Source organism: Mus pahari, chromosome 2 (genome assembly GCF_900095145.1).
Source record: "Mus pahari chromosome 2, PAHARI_EIJ_v1.1, whole genome shotgun sequence".
NCBI classification, from domain to species: domain Eukaryota; kingdom Metazoa; phylum Chordata; class Mammalia; order Rodentia; family Muridae; genus Mus; species Mus pahari.
In genome coordinates this window covers 120203337-120228400 of record NC_034591.1, presented here as the reverse complement: position 1 = coordinate 120228400, position 25064 = coordinate 120203337, and the positions used below count along the sequence as shown (strand labels likewise).

The 25064-nt window shown below is 37.2% G+C and overlaps 1 protein-coding gene across 6 annotated transcripts in view; it reads right to left on the bottom strand.

Annotated features, from left to right (window-relative positions):
• The window catches only part of Chl1 (cell adhesion molecule L1 like), a 203281-nt gene that overhangs the window by 13719 nt on the left and 164498 nt on the right, over positions 1 to 25064 (bottom strand). For all 6 annotated transcript variants that reach the window (XM_029535338.1, XM_029535337.1, XM_029535340.1 and 3 more), the window contains 12 exons: positions 24056 to 24167; positions 22572 to 22738; positions 20230 to 20395; positions 17208 to 17332; positions 16202 to 16303; positions 14842 to 15039; positions 12305 to 12375; positions 7946 to 8168; positions 5991 to 6106; positions 5613 to 5817; positions 5288 to 5410; positions 1326 to 1505 (listed from right to left, as the gene is read on the bottom strand). In XM_029535338.1, the coding sequence (XP_029391198.1) occupies positions 1326 to 1505; positions 5288 to 5410; positions 5613 to 5817; positions 5991 to 6106; positions 7946 to 8168; positions 12305 to 12375; positions 14842 to 15039; positions 16202 to 16303; positions 17208 to 17332; positions 20230 to 20395; positions 22572 to 22738; positions 24056 to 24167 (1788 nt within the window). The remainder of the gene's footprint in view (positions 1 to 1325; positions 1506 to 5287; positions 5411 to 5612; positions 5818 to 5990; positions 6107 to 7945; positions 8169 to 12304; positions 12376 to 14841; positions 15040 to 16201; positions 16304 to 17207; positions 17333 to 20229; positions 20396 to 22571; positions 22739 to 24055; positions 24168 to 25064) is intronic.

The following is a 25064-nucleotide window of genomic DNA, read 5'->3' as shown; positions in this document are numbered from 1 at the left end:
TTGTTGCTTCTATCAAAAAGAGCAACCATCTCTATGACTTGACATCTGGCATGAACAAGATGAAAGCTGTCTATTTAGACCACTACTCTTGGCTCTACTGTAAATTGAACATTTGAAACCAGTTTGCACCCCTGAGAAAGATTCTTCTTTATTGACTAGACCATTGTCACCAGCTTGAGATCTAGCATTTTCGATAGATTAGTGAGCACTTCATTATATTTGGTCTTGGATTTATCTTCAATTCATGGGTTTAGGAGACATGCTACTCGAATACTCTTCCTATATAAACAACTTTAAGGTTAGAGGAGAAACCTCAGACCCCAAGTTTTGTAAATAGGATGAGAACAATAATAGGGAGAAACTGGTAGTGAAGTTCAGAGTTTAACTGTCCTGCTCAGTAACAATGAATGACAGTGATTCACACATTTGAGTGAATCACAATGTGTCATTAATAAATAATGCACAATTTGATGTTCTTCCTCAGTTCTCTCCTATTCCTTGTATTTCTTCTATTTAATTGCATTCCCAAACTACAGTTCAGAAAACAACTCAGAACAGAATTATTTTTGCCACATACTATTTGTGAATCAATGATTTTGTTCCCCTTATTACTCTTTTCCATTTACCCCTTTCTCTTCTCTCAAATCCTCCTATGTTTGACAACTCAAACCCCACACAAGTCTCACTTTCTTAACTTTATGCAAATATCAGTTATTCAACACATTTTGCTTTGCTACTTTATCTCTTATTTCAATCGTGATGCACTGTGGATATTATAGGTCAGCAAGAAAAATCCTAAAATTGTCATTGGAGAAATAATTTTGCAAGGTATAATGTTACAATACAGGGAAAATATAGAAACACATAATTTAATTATAGCTGTACCACATATGAGATCACAAACTGGTAAATCATTTCTAATTGTTACTTAACTCGAATCACCACACAGTGAAATTAAACTTGACAAATGAATTCATGTACTGAGTCAAGTCATGGAAATGGTAAATATTAGCTCCTGTACTATAAAATATATACCAAATTAAAAGATAAAAATTTTTAAATCAAAATATTCTCCAAAGAAACTCTCCTGACATGGTGAGAAGCTTATATCCCTGACATTTTTATACACTGAGCTATGGGTTACTTATGCAGAAACCCACACATGTGAACTTTACAAGCAAGATCAGGAGATTCTGCGTCTGTTTCAGTGGTACAAAGAGGGTCAGATAGATCTGTGTCCATCGTTTGTAATTTACGGAGTCGTGGCTCCTGCACTTCACTGGGACTGTGTGAATGCACAGCATGCAGAAGGGCCATGCACTTACTCCCTTCTCCTAGAGTGGCACCTTCCTCGCTTATTGGCTTTCCACAGCCTCTGGAGGTGCATGCCCTCAGGTAGAACTTGTATTTCGTTGTTGCGTTGAGGTTGGAGAGATGCCAGCTGGATTTAGATGGAGTAGTAACGTTGACTTCCTTTAATTCTCCAAGCTCGTAGGTGTCGTTTACTAAAGAAATAAGCATGAAATTAGTGACTCAAGGTTCTTCAAAATCGAAGTCACCGTGTATTGCAGTTTTGTTTCTAGTAAGTGAAAAAGTTGCTATCATTATTCATCACTCTCAACTCTTTTTAGGTACACAGAATTATTATCAATATATTTTCTAAGATAGTACTAGCTTATAACAATGGAAAAAACCCCTTTCCAGAATGAGACGCAGTGGCTGGTAAGCTAGGACTTTAATTTAACTGTAGCCATTTGACTCTGAATCACCATGTAAAAATGAATGGAGACAATGACTTTAACAATTCATTATGTATGTTAGACATTTTTCCATTACTAAATGTTCACTCGATTCTTAATATAAATTCTTTCCATCTGTATTGTTGTTTGAAATAGTAAATAATAAAGTGCAATAATTGTTTTATGTTTTCTAGGGTTTCTCATTTAAAATGTGGCTTCAGATGAGCATAGGTGTTCCTGGATTGGTGACAAAATGATTCTGCATCCTTAGTGCATAGGAGGCATCATAAATAAAAAAAAGCACATTTATATTCCCACTCTCCTGAGTGTAACTTAGCAAGGCAATACACTATGGAATTTTGGTCACAGAATTTCATTATTGTTTGACTGACTAGATGCTGTGATGTGCTGTTACTGCACAGCTCATCAGAGAGTACAAAACTACATTTGGGTGTCTTAGGAGAATATCAAAATAAAAAAAATATTGTGTGATCCCTACACCAATATAGGCTTTTATCATTTCTCTTAGCTGCCCACCCCAAGAATTGTTAGTATTCTACTATTGAAGATATCTAAAACTTTTATCATGAGCCATGGAAATAAATCAAGCTAGATTGACCCAGAAGCTGTCCCTCTGATGGTTAAGTTTCATAGTACCTGAAAGTACTACACCACATGCTTGAGGAGAAAATTCATCAGCATTCTTAACAAGTTATGAACCCTGAAAACTATAGTAAGGATCTACCTGGTGATATATATCTAGTGTTGCAATAATGCTAAGAATATTTTGGGAATAATCAACTTCAAAATTTTTTTTTGAGGTTTGTTCCATAGGATGTTATTGTAAACCTGGCCAAGAATCCATTGTTAGAAGGTCATAGGCCCTAGGGATGAATGTACTACTGTTGTTTTGCTAAATGAACATGCTATCAAACTGTCTTCTAAATATTTATCTTTGCACCCATAGATTAATGCAATTCTCAGCTCTCATCAGAGATGTTTCTTTTTTCCCCCCATGGGAAGTTGTTAATATGGAGCTGAAAACTGGTCAAAATGCAGTGAATCAGTGACTGGTTAGTGACCAATTTAAATGGGACATCTAAATGACATATTCGCTCCAAAAAGTGTCAGTGAACTTTGATGAAGAATAATAACTCTAACCCTGTAAGTGCCAGAGTTTAGGGAAGGCTGATGTGAAATTGAATCTTTTAGACGTGACATGGACAGTGGAGTCATGAACTCACTGAAACTATGGTTACCAGCTCAGAAGTGTACTTCTCAATATCTGAGAGTAGAAAAAAGACAGACTCATGAGTCCCCACTCTGCCTTGAGGGGATATTGACAGTCGGCAGTGAATGGGGAAAGGCTGACCCTTATTTCAATGTAAAAAAAAAAAAAAAAAACCCACAGGTAAGTTGCCCATTTTCTGTAACTCCCCTCTTACTCATGTTCATGTAAGCAAACCTAGCTGAACACAGTGGCTCATACACGTGAAAAGGGGCGTGGGAGTAGGAAGGAGATTTGTTTGGAAGGAAGGGATTCTGTAGAAGAAGGGAGATAAAGTGGGGGAATTTACTGGATGTGCATCATATTTTGCCCTCATAGAACCAAGACTTGCAGTTAACTCAATGAAAGTCGGGACATCTCTGAGCTCAGCATATAGAGAATCAATGAACCACTGGGCTGATGAAGAAATTCCCAGTTTTTAAATATCTACTGTGCTCTGAACACTATGTTAAATGCAAAAAAGAAAGAAAAGGCTACGTGAGATAGCGACATGTTTAAAGTCTGAAGATGCTAGCGGCAAGAAAACAACTAGAAAAAAAAAATCCTTGCTCTCATAAAAGGCACATTTACTATTTACATAAAAATACCTTCCTTGTTCTGTATTAGGCAGTTAGGCCAAGAAACCAAGTGGTAAACTAAACATTGTAAAAACAGAAATATTTTGGTCACTTTATTTATTATTTATTATTTATTTATTATTTATTTATTAAACACCACAGAGTCAATTGAAATAATTAGTAAAATTAATACAAGATCTAGGGAAAGTATATCCAACTCTGATATATACAAACAGCAATTAATTAGAATGGAGAAGTACAACAAAGGCATACTCCATAAAATATATCCAAAATTTAATATTAATAGAAATAAATAATTTAATTTTAGTGATTTTTAAGAAGTACAGTAATTATTTTTAAGTATTTCAACTACTTTCCTATGAGAATTAATTTTAAATCAAATTTAAATCTTACAGACAAGTCAAACAAATGTTTGAATTAATATAATTTCAAAGATAAAATACAGCTTCACTAAACCAAATGAAAAATTAAAACTCTTAAATTATTCAGTTCTGTCCACAGTTTTAAGAATTGATTTTTTTAAAGAGTTGTGGCTTACAAACTCAGAATCGAGTCTGCTTCCTAACCCAGAGCTTAATGTTGTAGGACTAAATTATAGTAGTCTATGTGTGTCAGTTGCTTCATCCATAATACAGTGCTGAGTTACACTATAGTATGTACTTCTAAGGTCGAATGTAAGAACATGGAGACAGCACTTGCTACAAAGCAGACACCCAGCAAAAACCATTGAAACAGTACTTATCTTGGATTTCATTTGCATTTTCTTAAATAGGTGTGCTGTGCTCAGCAGGGATCAGTGGAACCTAAAGTTCATCTGGGACCCAGTCATGACAGCTCAAGAGGCATCAGAGTAACACACCAGGGCCATGATGAGGTTGACTCTTGTGAATAGGACAGACTGACTGAATGGCTATAGTTCCAATGTGTGGGCAACTTACCAGTCCATGACCATAAAGTCTCATTGCTGAACTGTGACTGAAGCTGTGCTTTTCATTTTGAAATGATGGTTACAATGGAAGACTGTTAACAGGTTGGAGATGTGAGGACTAAAAATGTTCTGCATTTGTCCAACCATTTTCCATCTAAGGATACAGAAGCTTGCATGGGAGAGAGTTACCTGAGTCTCTCAATATGATCCGCCGGACTAGCAAGTTATCAATAAGGGTTCTTCACAGATAAATATACTTCTGCTTGAGATTGGAATCATTCATCCACCACGGAAAAGTCAGTCTTATTTCGGAGTTACACGTTCTTTGAACTTCTGTTACATTACTTACTAACTTTAACCCCTGGCATGATCCATAATTCTTAGACTACTTATAGATGGATGTAAATATTGTTTCCCTAGTATTCACTGTTTATGAAATAGGAGTCCATAGACCTTCTGTAAATATAAACTGTAAACACTTAATATCATGAGAGACTTGTGGTCTCTGCTGGCTTAATTCATGTTTGCCATTCTTGTTAGAAAACAGATACATGTAATAAGTAGATGGGTGTACATAATCATGTTCCAATAAACTAGTAATGTATTATTGAAACACACAGAGGCTTCAGTTTATTCCTGAGACACTTTACTGACCCCTGTGCTATATGGAATAGTGGTCACTGTGAAGCAAGCTAATTCCCCAAATAAAAATTGAACCATTTGTACGTTAATTCCAGTCCAAATCTGTACTTACTTATCTGGTATTGTAAGAGATAACCAGTTAAATTTCCATTTAGTTTCTTAGGAAGGCCCCAGGATAAGGTGGCAGTGTCTTTATCAACTTTGATGACCTTGAGAAAACTTGGTTGTTCAGGTACTAGAAAACACAAGATCATATATAGACACTTATAAACTAATAAATCCTAGAAAAACAAAGTCTCCCCATGAGATCATATGTTTATAGAAACTGAGATGTGAACTCCTATGACTTGCATATTAACTTTCAAAAATTAAGGGACTGTTTAACATAGCCAGTAAGTAATTTGCATCAGTGGCAGCTTCGATATTTATTCTCTCACCTCCTTCTGGTGTCTGAAATATATAAGGCTCGCTCTCTGGACCAGCTCCTTTGGAGTTATAGGCTAAGACTGTTAAGTGAAATTCACTAAAGGGATCTAGGGAAGGAACCATTCCAGAGTTTCGCTGTCCTGAAAACCTTAGAATGTTTACTTCTTTGGGATGTGTCCTTCCATCCAACAGGCTTTTGGTTTTCCACCAATTTATCTGCAATGAAAAGGCAAACCCTTTAACACAACAAGAATGACACCAGATGCTCAGTTGACCTCTTGAAATCAGTTTAAAATCTCAGGCAAGAAACAAATGCAATAGTATCAATTAGGAAATAAAAAAGAAGCAAAAAAATATTTCTAAAAAAAAAAAATCAACCTAGTACCCACCTGGTACCCTCTTAGAAGTCCGTGTACTGTTTCCTTAGGAATTGATGACCAGGTAACTTTAACTAATGTACTGTTCATAACATCCACACGATGGATCACAGGAGCTGTACTAGGATCTGTAAAGCATTTAAGATTGATTAGCCTCCAATGACCTGTATGCAATCCTGATATAATCTCTTTCCCAAAGTGATCTTCAGGTCCTGGGGAAATCATGTGTGTACTGTAGGTTTCAAATAATATCAGAGAACTTTCTTGGCTCACAGGAATTACTAAATCCTATTGAGAAAAGGTAGCAGGAATAAGGACAAAAGCAAATAGAAATTTAAAGCCATGTCCACTGGAATGGTCTTTGAGTAAAAAAAAAAATCAGCTTAAGTAACATAAAGAAATGATTTCAGAATTAGGTTAATATTAATACCAGCAGTTGTACTGGTCAGATTTTGAGTTATTTGAGTATTTATTTGTTTAGTCAACTTGAAGTGGTTCAGGGTTCAGGGTTATCCCAGATGAGAAAAATGCCTTCAATATATTGCCTTTTGGCAAGTCTGTAGGGCAATTTCTAGATTCATTTTCTGATCTTGGAGAGCCTCACCCACTGAGGATGCTATGTCTCCTGTGTTGGTGGTTCTAGGTTGTACAAAAAAGCAGGTTGAGCAAGCCAAGAGCACAAGCCAGTAGGAAGCACTACTTCATGGCCTCTACAATAATTCTTGCCCCTAGGTTATTGAGTTCCTAACTTAATGTTCTTCAGTGATAGAGCATAAGTTATAAGCTGAAATAAACCATTTCCTACCCACATTGCTTTTGATAATGGTGTTTATGATAGCAAAGGAATATAGCTAGGATAATAGTCAACATCAATTGAGCATATACTATGCTTTACCTACTTAGAGAAACTCAACCAGGATCAACTCATATGCACTTTAGCATATCCTGATGAGATCAGCATTGCCATTTTTTTCTACAGAACTGAGATTTCTAAAAATGAGATATCAAGACAAATTGCTCATAAATTATGTTTTTCATGTCCTTTTATTTGAGTTCAATAATTTGAAGACTGGTAGAATGAGAAATTATTTGTCATTATTGACCTTTCCCTCTATATTCAAAAACATGAATCTGGATGCAAGAAGAAAATAAGAGTACGTCCTAGTGTTCAAAGTTGCTCAGTGCAGTCCTTTTTTTTTTTTTTTTAAATGTAATTGCAGCAGTTCTTATGCTATTAGTTCTTAATAATATAACCTCATGTCACCTCCTTGAAAACTGTGCATTTGGTTAGAATTTCATGTTCAAATCTGAGTGTGTATCTTATCTGTATTAGGAAGTCTCCAGGCATGCAAATGACGCCCCAGGAACTTTAGTAAGATGTTACTAAGAAGTCCTTGACATGAAATGTAAATCTAACAGAACCTTGAAAACTCCATGACGATTATGTTTCTTCCTTGAGTCTTGTGATGACGGTACTAGGTTCTTGATTTTCAAAGCATGAAGAACTTTAACAGGTTCTTCGATAAAGCTGGAACTTTAAAAAACACTTATTTTGCTGTTATGATTTGGGCTTTTTGCTTTGTTTTTACAACTTTATTTTTTTTTTTTTTGACACTGAATTTGTCATGTAGCCAAAGATGACCTTAACCTTCCAATCCTCCAGCCCCTATCTTCTAAGCAATGGAATTATAGGCATTTGCCATCACATCTAGTATTTTGTCATGCTACTGCTTCAACACAGAGCTTTGTGCTTATTGGGCCAACACTCTATCAGCAAGCCAAAATACCTTCTTAATATTTGATTATGACCTAGATCAACCCTATATGCCAGGCATGTGTGTATTTTTCAGTCTCCCAGGTAATATATCTCTCTGCAAGTAGTATGTATGCAAAAAAAAAGTGTTGACACAAATTAGTAACTTGAAAATGTTCTTGGTGTGTTAAGGATTTAAGGATGAATCACTTACAATCTTCCCCTGAATAGAGTGTCACTGGCTGAGGGTCAGGCCCAGAGCCTAGTTGATTGATGGCTTGGACCTTGACATCATAAGGAGCATAGACAGTAGGTGTCATCACACGTAGTGTGTGGTTTGTAACTATTTCTTCTTCCCACTCTTCCGGGGCTCCCTGGGGCTTCCAGCTCACTCTGTACTCCAGTCCTGGCCCATTCTGTTCCATGGATTTCAGAGGCTGAAACAGACATCAAAGTTCATTTGCCATGCTGGTTGATATATTGACTAAAGGTAGCAGTAACTAGGTTAAAGAGTGTAAGAGCTATTAGAAAACAAATAAAGAGTTCTTATCAAGGCTCTTTTGAGTCAGAAGCAGATTTGTCATTTTATTACTTTAATTTTATATAGCAATCTTCCACTATTCTGAGACATGGAATGTCAACACTTTTAGAATTGTACACATATGGTAAAATATAAATGCCTATATGCAAAATAAATAACCAATGAATTGCAAATTGTCTTTTGGGTTTTCTTAAGCTTCTGCTATATTCTACATTTTTTACTACCAAAGAAATGAAAACTATGTGGCCATGAACTCTTGCTTTATGGCCCCTCAGGCAGAATACTTTCCTCCACAAGATTAGGTCCCATCTTCCATGAAAATAGAAAGATAGGGCTATATTTATTTCTGGAAAATGTTCACATTTATAGAGAAGACCCTGCACAGTAATTCCTTTTTCTAATGAATATTTCCACAGCTCTTTGATACAAAATGACTCTTCTACTCACTTTATTTTGTTGTCTGGGAAGGTTTTGTGGAAGAGTTTCTGATTTTTTAAAAATTAGAAATTGGTTATTTCCATTTTAATTTTGAATTAGGGGAAACTTGAAAGAAAAATAATGTGGTTTGAAGCACTGATTTAATTTCACACATGAGTACATCATTTAAATGATTTAGCTATGTAAAAAAATCACTTATAATACATTTTTCATTAGGCTTGGAGGTTGATTTATATCGAGAGTAGTTTTGTTTGTGTATGCGGTGATTAAATGTCATATAAAATGCTCTTGTACCCTTTCCTCTGCTTCTTCATTCAGTGCAACTGGGCTAAAATACTTATTAGAAGCTTTGGTTGGATCACATTGAGATCAGCATGCTTTATCAACAAATCACTTCAGTTTTGTAATTATTCCAAAGTAACTACTTACATTAGCTAAAAATGTTCATCAAGATAAAAAAGAATGACTCATAACTCCCATAGCTACGTTTTACATTTGTATGTGTTACAAGGTATTTTTCAAAATATTTCATATAGGTATTGGTCTAAATCCTTATAATAAGTAGAATCCTAAATATTATCAAATCAATAAGATATGAGCATTATTTAAAGATGTATTTTTATGGTTAATTATGTGCATGGGGTATGTCGGTGTATAGGTATGTGTAAGTGAGTACAGGACTCCAAAGAAAGCATTGGCTCTTGTGGAGCTGAGGTTGCACAGATAATGAGGCTCCCATCATGGGTGCTGGGAGAAACCTCAATCTTCCTTCAAACAGCATGTGCTCTTATCCATCAAGCCAACTCTCAAGTCATTAGTACAAGGTTTTAGCTCTAAGCTACAAAACAAATCATACTTTTTCAGTCCTTAATGACAATAAATATATAAAAATAATATTATTCAATTTGCTCATATTGTGCTCCAAGCAAAAAAAGTAAACAACGTTCTCTGACAAATTTAATATATACTCTGCCAGTGTTAAGAAAACTTGCTCAGCTATTTGGCCAACTCGTTGTTTCCTGGACTCCTAAAGGAATTTTGCCTTTTCCTTTGAGATAATAGTCAACAAGACTTCAATAACTCTCAAAGAACATAATAAAACCACAGTCTCAAAAGAGGTGAGATGAACCAGGTGAAGAGGTCACTGGCCTTCCCTTTGTCTTATAGCCCTGTCAACAGGACGAGGTCTCCAGAAAGATATTATTAACTTAGCTATCTAAGGAATCTACAGATGTCCTTTGAAGGCCCGAGAAACCTATGCTGGTCTTAACAACATTTCTTATATATAATATTCTGGAAAAAATAATCTATACATGTAACAAAGGGAGCCATACATGAGGCAAGTTTATCCATATCACTTTAGACTTAGAAGAAACTGACACTTTACCATAGTTAACTTTTAAAACACTAGTTGAACCTATTTACTAATTTTAATGATAGAAATTATATGTGGTCATTGTAGACTACATGTTGCTTTGAATATGTTTATATTGCAGATATAAAACAGGTAAAAATCATGTAAGTTTGGACTGCATCATACACATGTATTGTTGAATGGGGAGAATAGTTAAAATTCACCCTTCTACAAATTTCTAAGCACATAGCACATTTTCTAAAAACAGTCACTTTGCTGTTTTCTTATTTTTCCATTTAATTTTCCTGAGTTTCATTTTTTTTTTCAGAGACAGGGTTTCTCTGTATAGTCCTGGCTGTCCTGGAACTCACTCTGTAGACCTGATTGGCCTCAAACGCAGAAATCTACTTGCCTCTGTCTCCGAGTGCAGGGATTAAAGGCATGTGCCACCACTGCCTGGCCCTTAGTTTCATTTTAAATATGAGCTGATTATTTTTCTTTTGAAACTTTCAGTGCATATTATTAAACCTTTAGCACTTGGGAGTTGAATACCGCAACTATGCTCATTTAAGATGTTAATTGAAGAGCTTTCTCATTCCCTAATTTACCTTGCTGTCTGGGTGAATTTATTCATTTTTGGGTTGTTTAGGTGTCGGGCATTTTCTTCCAAGTTAGTTCTGTTATTTAAATCAATTTAAAAATTCATTTACATATGCTTAGGAATAAGGGACAGAAACTATTAAGCAAGAAGTATTTTTAAAAAAGTATTGTAGAAGATCTAAATCCACACTTTAATATGATAAATTTTTAAGTAAAACAGAATGACATCATTTTCCTTTTCTTCTCTCCAGTCTCTCTCATGGAATCCTACCTTGCTTCCTCTCAACATTGAAGCTTTTTTCTTTACTTGCTATTGTTACACACGTGTGCGGTCACACACACACACATACACACACACACACACACACACACAAACACACACACCTAAATATAAAAATACAACCTACCTGCTCAGTCCATTTACTTTTCCTTGTATGTATGTGATTTCATGACTGACCATTTGGTATTAAACAAACATTTATGGTTTTCGCTTCATGGGGAAGACTCAACTTCAGCACTGCTCAGTTGCCTTAGTTTTCTGTCTATAGGATGGGTCTAGGGTCTACTCAGCAGAAGAGACATCGTAATTTGTAGTGGAAACTTAGCAAATCACTTGGGGCTAGAGAGGTCACAGTTTTTACTGAAGGACCTACTACCACCAAAGTACTGAAGAAGAAGAATTCCAAACTGCATACTTAATATCGATCTATAAACCTGTAGATAGGTGTGTCTCTCAAAGAAATTTCTCTTTCCTTTCAGTAGGAAAAAAATTTAAGAAATTTATAAGTAGACAAAATAGAATAAGTAACTGCGGGGTGCCCAGACCCAGTGTATATATCTTGAGCATAACTCCTGATTCCAAAAGAATCTTGGGAATGGTCTAATAAAGTAATAGGATAATGTAAGTCATCTCAGCAGATATAAACTGTTCTTCCGAATTCAAAGAGTGGTTTTCTATAGGGCCATTTGCTGGAGATATATTTCTATAGGGCCATTTGCTGGTGATATATTTCTCTAGTGTGAGGAAGGAAAGAGTCTTAGTGTCTAAGTCTAAAGCTGAGAAAAGATGAGGTTGTCATCAGAATCAGAAGTAAATGTCTACAAGACTATATCTCCTATTATCTTTTACATATGGTGACCATATGATCAAAGATTTTTTTTACTATATTTTAATTGTGAAAATATCTAAAATATTTGAGGTAAAATACTAGAAGTTTGAAATTTCTCATAACAGATTCCATCTAGATCAATTTTTCATTAAATCAAGTTCTAGAATTAGACCCCATTTTAAACTCATTCCTTTTGTTTGTTTTTTACTTTTTGGGTTGAGAACAAGCTCTCATTCATTTGAGGCAATAACTCTACCAGTGAGGCACAAGTGAGGTACCAGTGAGCTACCAGTGAGGTACCAGTAAACTATCAGTGAGCTACCAGTAAGCAAAATCGCTAAGCCTATTTACAGCAAATCCAATCACTGTGGTCCTAAAACATTGACAATAACCCCCAAATGTAGCTTGATTCCCCAATCTTATTTCATTGTTCTTAAAAAAAATAGTTGTGTCAATAGAGTTAGCAAACCAACTTAAAATGAATAAAAAAATACCAAAGAGAAAGAGATTAACTAACAAATTAATACGCACCTCCCATTTTATAATCATTTCCTTGGGTTGAGATGCTTGAACTCTGATGTTCTGGGGATTCTTGTCTGGAGCTTAGAAATGACAAACATTAAAATTATTTTTTTAATTCATAGTAACCAGTTGGTTTAATATGTAACACCCAACCCCATCAAAAGTCAAATAATTAAATATTTTACATTATTTATTAAATTCAAGTTTCTAAGAAGATTTAAGATAGCTTTGCAGAATAAATTTTGTTAAGAGGAGTAAGATAGGATTCTAAGAGTTCTATAATGATATGATGGAATATATATGATTTATTGCAGATATCTGAAATTTAAGCCTGTTAGTTAAAATTAGAAGCTTGTTTTTTCTTATTTTTTAGAATATTTTATTTGATATTTTCTTTATTTACATTTCAAATGCTATCCCAAAAGTTCCCCATACCCCCCCCCCGCCCCTGCTCCCCTACCCACTCACTCCTGCTTCTTGGCCCTGGCCTTCCCCTGTGCTGGGTCATATAAAGTTTGCAAGACCAAGGGGCCTCTCTTCCCAATGATGGCCGATTAGGCCATCTTCTGCTACATATGCAGCTAGAGACTCGAGCTCAGGGGGTACTGGTTAGTTATATTGTTGTTGCACCTACAGGGTTGCAGCCCCCTTCAGCTCCTTGGATACTTTCTCTAGCTCCTCCATTTCCTGCTTGTGGACGTTGTACATCGTGGTGCGGAGCCTAGTGCGCACCACGATGTACAACGTCCACAAGCAGCGCCAGTTGTGCCAGCACCATTTGTTGAAAATGCTGTCTTTTTTCCACTGGATGGTTTTAGCTCCCTTGTCAAAGATCAAGTGACCATAGGTGTGTGGATTCATTTCTGGATCTTCAATTCTATTCCATTGATCTACATGTTTGTCGCTGTACCAGTACCATGCAGTTTTTTATCACAATTGCTCTGTAGTACAGTTTAAGGTCAGGCATGGTGATTCCACCAGAGGTTCTTTTATTGTTGAGAATGGTTTTTGCTATCCTAGGTTTTTTATTATTCCAGATGAATTTGCAAATCGCCCTTTCTAACTCTGAAAAATTGGGTTGGAATTTTGATGGGGATTGCATTGAATCTGTAGATTGCTTTTGGCAGGATGGCCATTTTGACTATGTTAATTCTGCCAATCCATCAGCATGGGAGATCTTTCCATCTTCTGAGATCTTCTTCAATTTCTTTCTTTAGGGATTTGAAGTTCTTATCATACAGATCTTTCACTTCCTTAGTTAGAGTCACACCAAGGTATTTTATATTATTTGTGACTATTGTGAAGGGTGTTGTTTCCCTAATTTCTTTCTCNTCCCATCTGTCCTNCNTGTAGAGGAAGGNCACTGATTTNTTTGAGTTAATTTTATATCCAGCTACTGCACTGAAGCTGTTTATCAGGTTTAGGAGTTCTCTGGTGGACTTTTTAGGGTCACTTATGTATACCATCATATCATCTGCAAATAATATTTTGACTTCTTCCTTACCAATTTGTATCCCCTTGATTTCCTTTTGTTGTTGGATTGCTCTAGCTAGGACTTCAAGTACTATATTAAATAGGTAGGGAGAGAGTGGGCAGCCTTGTCTAGTCCCTGATTTTAGTGGGATTGTAGAAGTTTGTTTTAAGAAACATATTTTTATTTTTCAAACTGTACTGCTCTGTCACAATTATTGAGAGAAGTATGCACTGTGAATATATGCTCGTAGACGAATGAATCTGAACTTTATGTATCAACATCAACAAGCAACTTTTATAGATATCAAATTGAAAGTACCTTGCAATACACGCATGAAATACATTCATGTAGGTACATTTTATTGGAAACATCCTAACAAGGATTTTAACACTGAATCCAGCATAAACTAAAAACATACAAGTACCAGATTCAAGTTTTACTTCATCTTGATTCTTCCTCAGTTATAAGTGTTGCTTATACCCCAGCAAGCTTATTTTACTCTGGGGGGAATAAAAGCAAACACTGTATTGTGAGCACGATACTGCCCAATCCCAGTTCCCCCATATATATTGTTTCTGCACTGTCTCTGTTGGTGACTCATAAAATTATCCTGATAATTTAGGCAAATATGGAAATATGTAAAATTTAAATTCATAAGAAAGTAACACCAGGAGTCAGCATTACATATTTACAGGATTTTTATATGAGTCAATGGTGTTTCTTTGGAAACTGAATCCATGGTTTCCTCTACCTACTGAACTTCTATTTACAATTTCCATGATGAAATCTGCTTCAAACATGATCTGATATTTAGCTGTTAAAACTTACTCAGAATAGTATATTATCCCACACCATGCATAATTCCAAGCTCCTTTTCACTATCAAAAAAATTTACAACTCTAAAACAATATACCTCTGGCCTTGTACATTGCTAGTTTATAAAACTTCTCAAATTACTTTGAGGAATCTGAAGCCTACATTACATGCTTGATTTTTTTCAAATGCATTCAAAAACAATGATTGGACCAGCATAAGATACTTTGTTAGAAACCCGATGTTAGACTTTCCATACCCGATGGTGGAGTTTCATGATGGTCTGAAGGCAGGCTGGCGTGGCTTCTTCCGACTTCGTTTACAGCTGTGACCCTAAACTGATATCTCACGTACGGAGCCAAAGATAACACAATGTCTGTTTCTTCTCCCTGGGCTCTAGTTAGCTCCTCCCACTTTCCGGGTTCCTCTCTGTTCCCTTCAAACTCTATAATGTACTCTGAGGGAAGAACATGAACAAGCCATTAGGACATATTGAGTCTGTTGAAGGTTTATTAGGATTTATTTGTAATATTAAAAGCTTTTTTTTTAAAGGAAGAAAATGATATTGGAACTGACACAAGAAAAAAAAAGTACTTTTCTTGAAAGCTTGAAGTCTTGGATTCATTTTCCAGAACCTATATAAAAACAGTTGGTAGACTGCATTTGTAATCCTAATATAATAAAGGTGAAAATAAGAAAATCTCTAAGGTTCCTAAGCAGCTAGCCTTGTTTACTTGACAAGTCATGGTCCATGAGACATCCTGCATCAAAAATAAACAAACAACTCAAAAGATAGCCAGTGCTTAAGAAATGATACACAAGAATGATTGCACATACACACACACACACACACACACACACACACACACACACAAAGATACATGCATGTGCATGTTCACATACACACACCCACATCCCTATACACAGAAACTTGTATACACCAAAACATATAACAATAAGGTTGAAGAAAAAAAGTAATGTCATTTCCAGGAAAATGAGTTAAACTGGAGAAAACCATCTTAAATAAATTAAGCCAATCTCAGGAAGACAAAATGGTTTGTCCTTTTTCATTGGTGACTTTTAGATTTTATATACACACATCATCAGGAGCATACATGAGACATGAAAGTTAAGGCTGTCAACCTGGACATTACAGATATACTAGCAGGAGAAGGATAGTAGGAGGGAGGGTAGGGAGTGCGAGGGAAGTATGATCAAGGTACAATGCATATTCATAGGAAGACTTAGAACTGTGTAGCCAATTAAATGCAGTATAAAGAGTATTTTCAGAAGGTTAATCTAGGGGCTGGAGAGATGGCTCAACAGTTAACAGAACTCGGTGCTCTTAAAGAAGAGCCAGGTTCAGTTTCCAGCACTCACACAGAACCCACAACCACCTGTAACTCTAGTTCTAGCACATACAGTGTCATCTTCTTATCTCTACAGATACTGCCCTTATGGGTTGCACACATATAAAAGCAGATAATAATAATAATAATAATAATAATAATAATAATAATAATAATAATATCTAATTTATTATGTAATATACAATCAAAACCAACATGTTACTAATTTGATTCTCAGGTAAAGATAAAGGTCATCTCAAGCTCTCATACCGCTAATTTTGCTGTTGTGGTCATCTCCTGCTTCCCAGGACAGCCGGACACTTCTGTTTTGTCTTTCTGACAAGTGAAGGTTTCCTGGCGGATCTGGAACACCTAATCAGCAATAAAAGATAGATGTCACATGATAGCAAAAAGCTGACAGGAGCAATAAGGATGTCAGAGCAGAGATGGTTCCATGTGACAGGCACCATGTTTTTCAAGGGTTTTAAAGATCATTTGTCAAGAGCCAAGTTCAGCTTCCTGAGATGACTTAATACTCAAAGCTTCCAGTGTGTCTACAAACCCTCCTCTCCGAGGATGTACCGGGATGATGGTAAGAATGGTCTTCTTATACAGGTGTGCTTCTTTAAAGTTCACAAAGCACTTTTATCTGGGTTCTTATCTGATGAGAGTGCTTGTCTCTCTTGGGCAGTGATTGAAAGAGAAGCTGAGCCTTGGACATTTGACTTTTTGTCAGGGATACAGGAAAACAACTGACAGCCCTGGTGATGTGTGCACACTCTTTTCCAATTAGCGCTTTAAAAAAAAACTTCAAATATATTCCTTTAAAGAATACTTGATGTCTGCACTCAACTTCTTGGAGCCCTTGGAGCTCAGATAGTTTCTGGAATAAAACCTAAACATCAAACACCCACCACTGAACACCCCCATTCCCCAGTCCTCCATAGCACCCACTTTTATTCTCTGAACAGTAGGAACAGGTAGATTGAGACCTTTGGTTATCTTTTTACTGTCAGCCTCCCTTCTCTTCTGCTGCTATCGGCAATCTCCCCATGAAGGGAAAAGAAATTATGAATTCATTGATTTCTTTTATAGAAGAGTAGAAATAATTTGAAAGTGATGTTGCACTTTAAACGTCAATGATGACAATAAGACAAAGAAAGTTCACTCTATGAGCAGAGGCTTCACGAATCATTGACTTTAATACCTAGAAACAAGGGAAGCTAAGTGTCACAGGAAGCATGGGCAGAGATCTCCTTCACTTGTTTTCACTTACCAAGGACGGTTACTTGAGTTTTTTCCGAAGTACTATCAAGAGAAGTTTGAGCAGAACAGGAGTAAATGCCCTGATCTGCTGCTGTGATGTTAGATATGGTCAGATTAGCTCCGTCAATCACTATTCTGTTGGGAGGGAGGGAGGGAGGGAGGGAGGCAAACACAAAGTACATGATGAGGGTGAGAACAGCTACCACAGCAGAGACACCATCCATTAACAACACACGATGCAAACTCCTTCATAGAAAACGATTCAAGAGCGTGACAAAACCGGTTCGTACCCTGCAACTGTTACTGGAGAAGGACACTGATGAAGATTGAGAATAACGTCTTACATTGTGCACACATGACTACACAGTATTAAATAGGATCCCAATTTTCAAAAATTACAAAATCCAACCATCTGTAACCCACAGGCTGTGAAGGAACTCTGCGCTGGCTGCCATAGCTCAGAAACACGCCCTGATAATGGAGCTAGCTAGGGTGTGCTTACAGAATTCTTACGATGTAAGCAGGGAACCTTACACAGAATAAAGGAGGATGCTTGTGAGAGAAGAAGATTCTAGAACCCTACACACGGAGCCAGAATATTCTAATGGAATCTGATAATATGTCTTTTTTTTTTTTTTTTTTTTTCTATTTCCCTTTCGTCTAAGAGTTAGCTTCCAAGAGCTAACTTAAAGCATTTAGTGTGTTTGAACACTAGAGGGCAGTCCTGCACTTCATCCTTCAAATTATTTCAATTAACTTTAAAACTCAGTTCTATATATTTTGGCAGTTTGCAATAATTGGCTACACAAAACAAATCCTTTATCAATTTTCTTTAAATCTATACTTATATAGATAGTATCCACATGAATCTTCACAATTTTTTCGTTAAGTTCCATTAAATTTAAAATACATTCACATTAATAGCTATTCAGTTGAAAAATACTATAAGGCTTTCTTTGTGGAAAGGGTGACCGTCCTACATAATTGAAAATTTTACTGCTAAATCAAAACCTGAAAAAACTGAAGAATGGAAGACAAAGTTCACTCATATGTGACTGCATTTTGACTGGAGGTAGTGCCCCTCATTCGTACATCAATTTGTATAATGAAACGTTGTCAGCCAGTGTTACTAGCTGTTGATGGGCAAGAATTACACTATAACAACGTAGGGACCACAGCTGATGCCTTCACATTGGGAGATGGCATATAAGCACGAACAGAGATATTATCAACAAAGCCAACATAGTAAGAGTCACGAAAGGAACTGACTCAAGAAATGATGAATAAATGGTCCAAAAAGAATAGTGAAAAATGATTTGTTTCCTATATTTTCTATCTTATTCACATATTAATTCACAGTAACCTTAGGCTCCAGCTTTTAATCCTTCTTGTCAAGTAATGTTATAAAAAGTGGTGGTTGGCAGGGCGGTGGTTGTGCACACCTTTAATCCCAGCACTTGGGAGGTAGAGGCAGGCAGATTTCTGAGTTTGAGGCCAGCCTGGCCTACAAAGTGAGTTCCAGAACAGCCAGGGGTACACAGAGAAACCCTGTCTCGAAAACCAAAACCAAAACCAAAACCAAACAAACAAAAGAAGTGGTGGTTGAAAGGCATCAAGCAGACAGTGCGAGGGTACCAGTCCGTTAAGTACCCGTCTTGGAATTTGAGTATCACTAAGTTGGAGTCCATTCTTTTAACGAAGCCTCTGCAGTGCTCTCACCTAAGGAGGGCTTGTGCTATTTCTAGACCTTCAGAGTTACTTCGTAACTTCAGATGAAATTTGACTTCAAAAGGATAATTTTCTATCTCTCACTCAAAGACAATACAAGAAGAAGGCAGAACTGACCTTCCTCTGATTTAAAAGAACAAGCAGGATTTCTGACTCTTTTGATTCTATTGGACTCTATTGATCCCTCTCTCTCTTTGATGCATTTAAACTCCAGTAATTCTCAACCTTTACTCAAACTTTCTCCTATCTTATGAGTTACTCCTGTTCAGAATACTCAGAAATGTGTCCTCAGCCTTTGTAAGCATGAGATTTACATTCACGGGTTCAACCAATTGTGGATGAACAGTATCTTTTAAACTTGCATCTGTACTGAACTGTACAGTTTTTCTTGTCACTATTCTCTAAATCACACTCTATAATGACTATTTTATGAACATTCGCACTGTGTTGAGTATTAAAAGTAATGCAAATGCAACTTATATCATAAATAAAAGCATGCAATATAAACAGAACACCCTCTTAAAGAACACAATTTACCACACAGATTTTGGTATCTGCATATGATTCAGCAAACTATTCCTACAGACAAGTCGGCTAATGTTGGCAATACTTTACAACACAATGACTGTCAGTTATAACTCGGGGTTTATGGGCAAGAAGGATTTGTGTGAGAATGACAGGTGGAATGGTCATTGACTGTTAGGAAGAAGTATGAACTGTGGTTCCGATAGACAGTAAGGTACCAGAAGTTGGCCTTCTCCATCATAGGAGCAGGGTTTCTGAGGGGTTCAAATGTTTTTCAGATACTTGGATGACAGGATAACGCCCATGAGTAAGAGTCCCAAGCAACAGTCAGCAACACCCTTGACAGCTGGCTCTTCCCTTCGTCCCAATGGTTCAGGAAGCTCCTAAACTTAAGTAGTTAATCTGCATCTCACCCCTGGCTTCTGTTTACTGCACTGAGGAGAGAAACCATGCTTTATGAAAATTAAGGAGCAAAAACAAGAATAAAAACATAAAACAAAATGAAAACCAACCAACCAACCAGTCAAAAAACAACAACAACAACAACAACAACAACAACAAAAAAAACTAGTATTTTAGCCCTGAATCCTGACATGAAAAGTGAAACAACTGAATGATTATCTTTTTTTTTTTTTTTTACTTTAATGCACTGTGAACAACTTTAGGACTACTTCTCTAATGTGTTGTCTTAAACACACACACACAAACACACGCGCACGCGCACACACACACACACACACACACACACACACACAGTCTTTTCATAGCACTGTTCTTACCTGCCATCTTCTGTGCCATTCGTCTGAAAAGCTTCTCCATCTTTACTCCAGGACAGCTTCAAACTGTGTTTCAAATGTGAGTCACACTGGCTTTCGCAGTATAGTTCAAGCACATGTGATTTAGGGATTCGAGGATTCTTAGGAGAAACTCTGAGCTTTGTAGCATCTGTATTTTTTTTTTTTCAGTTTAAAAAAAGAAAGATATTAGTTAGATCTACAGAGCACAGCTCAACGTTGTTACTAAGTTGTCTGCAACCCAAGCAACCAAAATTGTCATGATCTGTTACATCCACATTCGATGTGTCCTACAGCTATATTCTACCACTGAACCTGATAAAGTTTAAGTGCATGCACAGATTAATTAGCTAGGAAATTTTCTTGCTATTATTTGCTAATGTAAATAACTAAACTATGAGCTAACAAATGTTTCTAGAATTTGAAAATAATATAATTTCTCATTTTGTAGTGTTCACAAATATAACCATCTTATAAAGAAAATTGTTAAGTTAGTCAATTTTATTTTTTTTATTCTTCTATTAGATGTTTTCTTTATGTACATTACAAATTTCATCCCCTTTCCTCATTTTCCCTCCAAACCCTCCCACCCCATACCCCTCCCCGTGCTCACTAAGTCACCCACCCCTGCTTCTCCGTCCTGGCATTCCTCTACACTGGGGCATTGAGCCTTCACAAGAACACGGGTCTCTCCTCTCATTGATGTCCCACAAGGCCATCCTCTGCTACATATGCGACTGGAGACATGGGTACCTTCATGTGTACCCTTTGGATGGTGGTTTAGTCCCTGGGGTATCTGGGGTTACTTGTTGGTTCATATTGTTGTTCCTCCTATGGGGCTGCAAATCCCTTCAGCTCCTTGGGGGCTTTTTCTAGCTCCTCCATTGAGGACCCTATGCTCATTCCAATGGATGGCTGTGAGCATCCACTTCTGTATTTGTCAGGAACTNNCAGAGCCTCTCAGGAGACAACTACATCAGGCTCCTGTCAGCAAGCACTTGTTGGCATCCACAATAGTGTCTGGGTTTGGTAACTGTATATGGGATGGATCCCAAGGTGGAACAGTCACTGGATGGCCTTTCCTTCAGTTTCTGCCCTAAACTTTGTCTCTGTATTTCCTCCAATGGGTATTTTGTTCCCCCTTCTAAGAAGGACTAAAGTATCCACACTTTGGTCTTCCTTCTTCTTGACCTTCGTGTGGTCTGTGAATTGTATTTTGGGTATTTTGAACTTCTGGTCTAATATCCACTTATCAGTGAGTGCATGTCATGCGTTTTCTTTGGTGATTGGGCTCCCTCACTCAGGATGATATTTTCTAGTTCCATCCATTTGCCTAAGAACTTTATGAATTCATCATTTTTAATAGCTGAGTAGTACTCTATTGTGTAAATGTACCACATTTTCTGTATACATTCCTCTATTGAAAAACATCTTGGTGCTTTCCAGCTTCTGACTATTATAAATAAGGCTGCTAAGAACATAGTGGAGCATGTGTCCTTATTACATGTTGGAGAATCTTCTGGGTATCTAAATGCCCAGGAGTGGTATATTCTTTTTAATTTAGAAATCCAAGCTAAAATGGTGAAGTCCTGGCATAGTTTTGCTATCCACATGAACGTGGGGGAATCAGAGAGTAAGTCCTGCAAAAGGGGCCCTGCATCTGCTTCCTCACTCAGAAGTATTTCCAGAGCAATGAGGGAAGACACTCTTAACATTTAACATATACTTGTGGAGTTTCTTGGTGAATGAGTCAGGGATCACAATGTTTTAGGGTCAAAGCAATTGCTGCTATCAAAACCGTGAAGCTCAAAGACTAATGACTATTAAAATAATCGTGCCTGTGAAGGCCAAGCCTATCAGTAGCTTCCCAGAGCTTCCCTGAATAGGAGTGGATGCTTGGCAAGGATGTTTCTGGTTTAAGGAGAATAAAACAGCCTGCCCAAGCTATCAAGCTGCTCTCTCTCTCTCTTTTTTTCCCCCTGAGATTGAATTTCTATGATTTTGTTAAAAGCTCAGACAGAGACTCATACTTGGTAGTATTTCAAGGTTTCTACTGATATCAAACACAGAATAAAAAAATAACATACTGATTGTCATCTAGCACTAAGGATACACAGTCCCCTGCTAAGGTGTCACAAATCTATGAACATCACAAGCTGCCATACTAGCAATAGTCTTTGAGATGAAATGCGAGGAAGGACTTTTGAGAAATGAGCAAAGAAACTTCACCACATGCTCAAACTTAAATGACACTGTGTTATCTGAGGACACAAGAAGCAAGTGAGCCCCTATGAGAAGCCCTGAATGAAAAAGCAAAGTAACAGTACTTCTAATATCCAAGTTTGCTGTGATGACGGCTTTTCCCATGGCGTTGTCTACCCAACAAGAGTAGGAGCCCGCATCCTCCTCGGTAGTTCTGTAGATCTCCAGTGTGCCATTTTCATGGGTATGGTACCGACCACCTTCCAGGGGATGTGTTTCATCAGCCACTTCCCTGTGCAGATAGAGATATGGGTCATCTTTTTTATAAGGACACAATTTTTGTATACTTCAGATATTATTCACTGATATCACCCAGAATTACACATTCTTTGGGTGCTTGGTGGACCTTTTGAAGTGTTCCTGTAGAGAGAGTTTTCTCTCTTTGAACTATCTGGGATGTACATCAGAGCTGGTCAACAGACTATAGCTAAAGGAAACCTATTTCCCTCCTTGTACTGTTGCCTCTGTCTGTGTTGTAACTCCTAGTACCACTTTACATGTGTCCTCTGAGCTTAATAAATACTTTCTGGCTTATTTATAGTGAACTCTTTCGTTAATGATTGCTCTGGGCTAGCAAACGGGAAAGCTAGTAATTGAAACAGATAATGAACCTTCCCAACCTTCTGCTGTCCTAGGGGAACATTGGTCATTCAGAAATATTATAAGCTGGGAAGTCTTGCCTCTCCTGTGGACATGCATTACACTTACCCTATCAACCCCAGACTCATTTTCCTCCACATTCATCCATTCTCCACGCATTTCTTGTCAGAGCCTGATTAACCCTGTACATTTCATGGTAACTGATGGCCTGCACTCACAAGTTCACAGGACAAACGGGCTGCTGACACAGGTTTTAAAAAATGGGGATGAGACTGAGAATGGTATGGAACCTGCCTCAGATGTAAAATTTAAAAGCATTTCAGCAATCAAGATGAACAATATTTTAATCAAATATTATTAAAAATTAAAATCAAATAATAATGGACAAAACATCACAATTTGGTTGACAAATTGTAACTTTGAATTTCTATGGCCTGACCTCACTACTTTTGACCTACTCTAGGCCCTGGAAAGCAACGGCGCATTGATTTCCCAGTAAACTAACCAAACTTTATCGGTTAAGCAACTAACACAGAAGATGCTTATGGCGATATGTTTAGATTAAACAAGAGCACCTTTAAGATCAAAATGAATGTCCTAAGTCTAAAGCCTGTCTGTAATTGAGTGTAGGTTAAGATAAACAGCCCAGAGGCCACAGCAACCCACAGAGAGATCCATCATAGACAAAACAAAGCAATTCTTAAAATTGTCTTAGGAATCATTTTAATTCTTTGTTTTCTTTATGAACACAAATGGCTCTGTAACTTTCTTAATGTGAAAAAAAAATTCCTAGACGTCTGGCCAGTGTTTTCAGGAGAGATGAGTAATTTAATTTCTTTCCTTATTTCTCATAGACATTGGCTTTCTGTAGCAACACAGATGCAGTTCGTGCTGCCAAATGATGGCCCAAGAATCCCGCACATCCATTCCCTTAAGAAAACAGTCTTACCAGACCACTGTGGCCTTGGGAGAAGCAAAGTACTCGCAGTGTAAGAAAGCACTGTAGCCAACCACTGTTGCATAATTTTCTTCATTCTTAGTTTTTATCAGTGGGACAACATCTAGTCAAAAATAATAAAAATAAGTTTTAAACCTTTCTGCAAGCATTAGGTACAGAGCACATTTTTGTTTTTATGTCCTTGGCATATTCTAAAGAATGGAAGACTCCTGAACATTTCGGTTCATATTTGAATTTCAATATTATACAAAATCAGCACATTCTGAAAGAGTAATTTCAGTGTTAGACCCAATGAATATAAATAAAATGAAAGGCACTTTGATTTTCTTCCACATGGTTTTATGTCCAAAATTCAATTGATACTTTGGACTAGAGAGAAAGTTCAGTCAGCGAAGAACTTGAAAGAACTTGATATACAAGCATCAGTTTATTACCCAAAATCTATGTTTAAAAAAAAAAAAAGGCACAAGCTTGTAATCTTGCCAGTGGGGATTAAGAAACAAGTGAATTCCCTGAGGCTCACTGGCAGACAATCAAAGGATACTTGGTAAGTTTTAGATCTTGACACCATCTCAAAAATAAGGTAGTGTTAGTACTCCTTTTAGGCTCCACCCAAAAGTTACCTGGCAAGAGACAGGTAGGCCTGGCTTACTATAAAAGGGGCTATTTGCCCCCCTCTCTCTGAACCTGCTCTCTCTGACTCTGTTCTCTCCCTGACCCTTTTCTCCTTCTCTCCCCTTCTCCCTCCCATTGTCTCTTCAGGAATTCCTGACTGGTCTTTCCCCTTCTCTCTCTCCCCTCCCCCCCTCCCCTTCTCTTCCCTTCCCCTCTCCTTCTTCCTCTCCTTCTCTTCCCTCCACATCTCCCTCTCCCTCTCCAGCTCCTTCTGTTTCCATTCCCTTCCCAAATCCCCTCCCCATGTCCCTCAGTGTTGGGCCTTCCAAGGGAGGCAACCCTCTTTTGCACCATACCACTCTCACATCAAACATATCCTTACTCT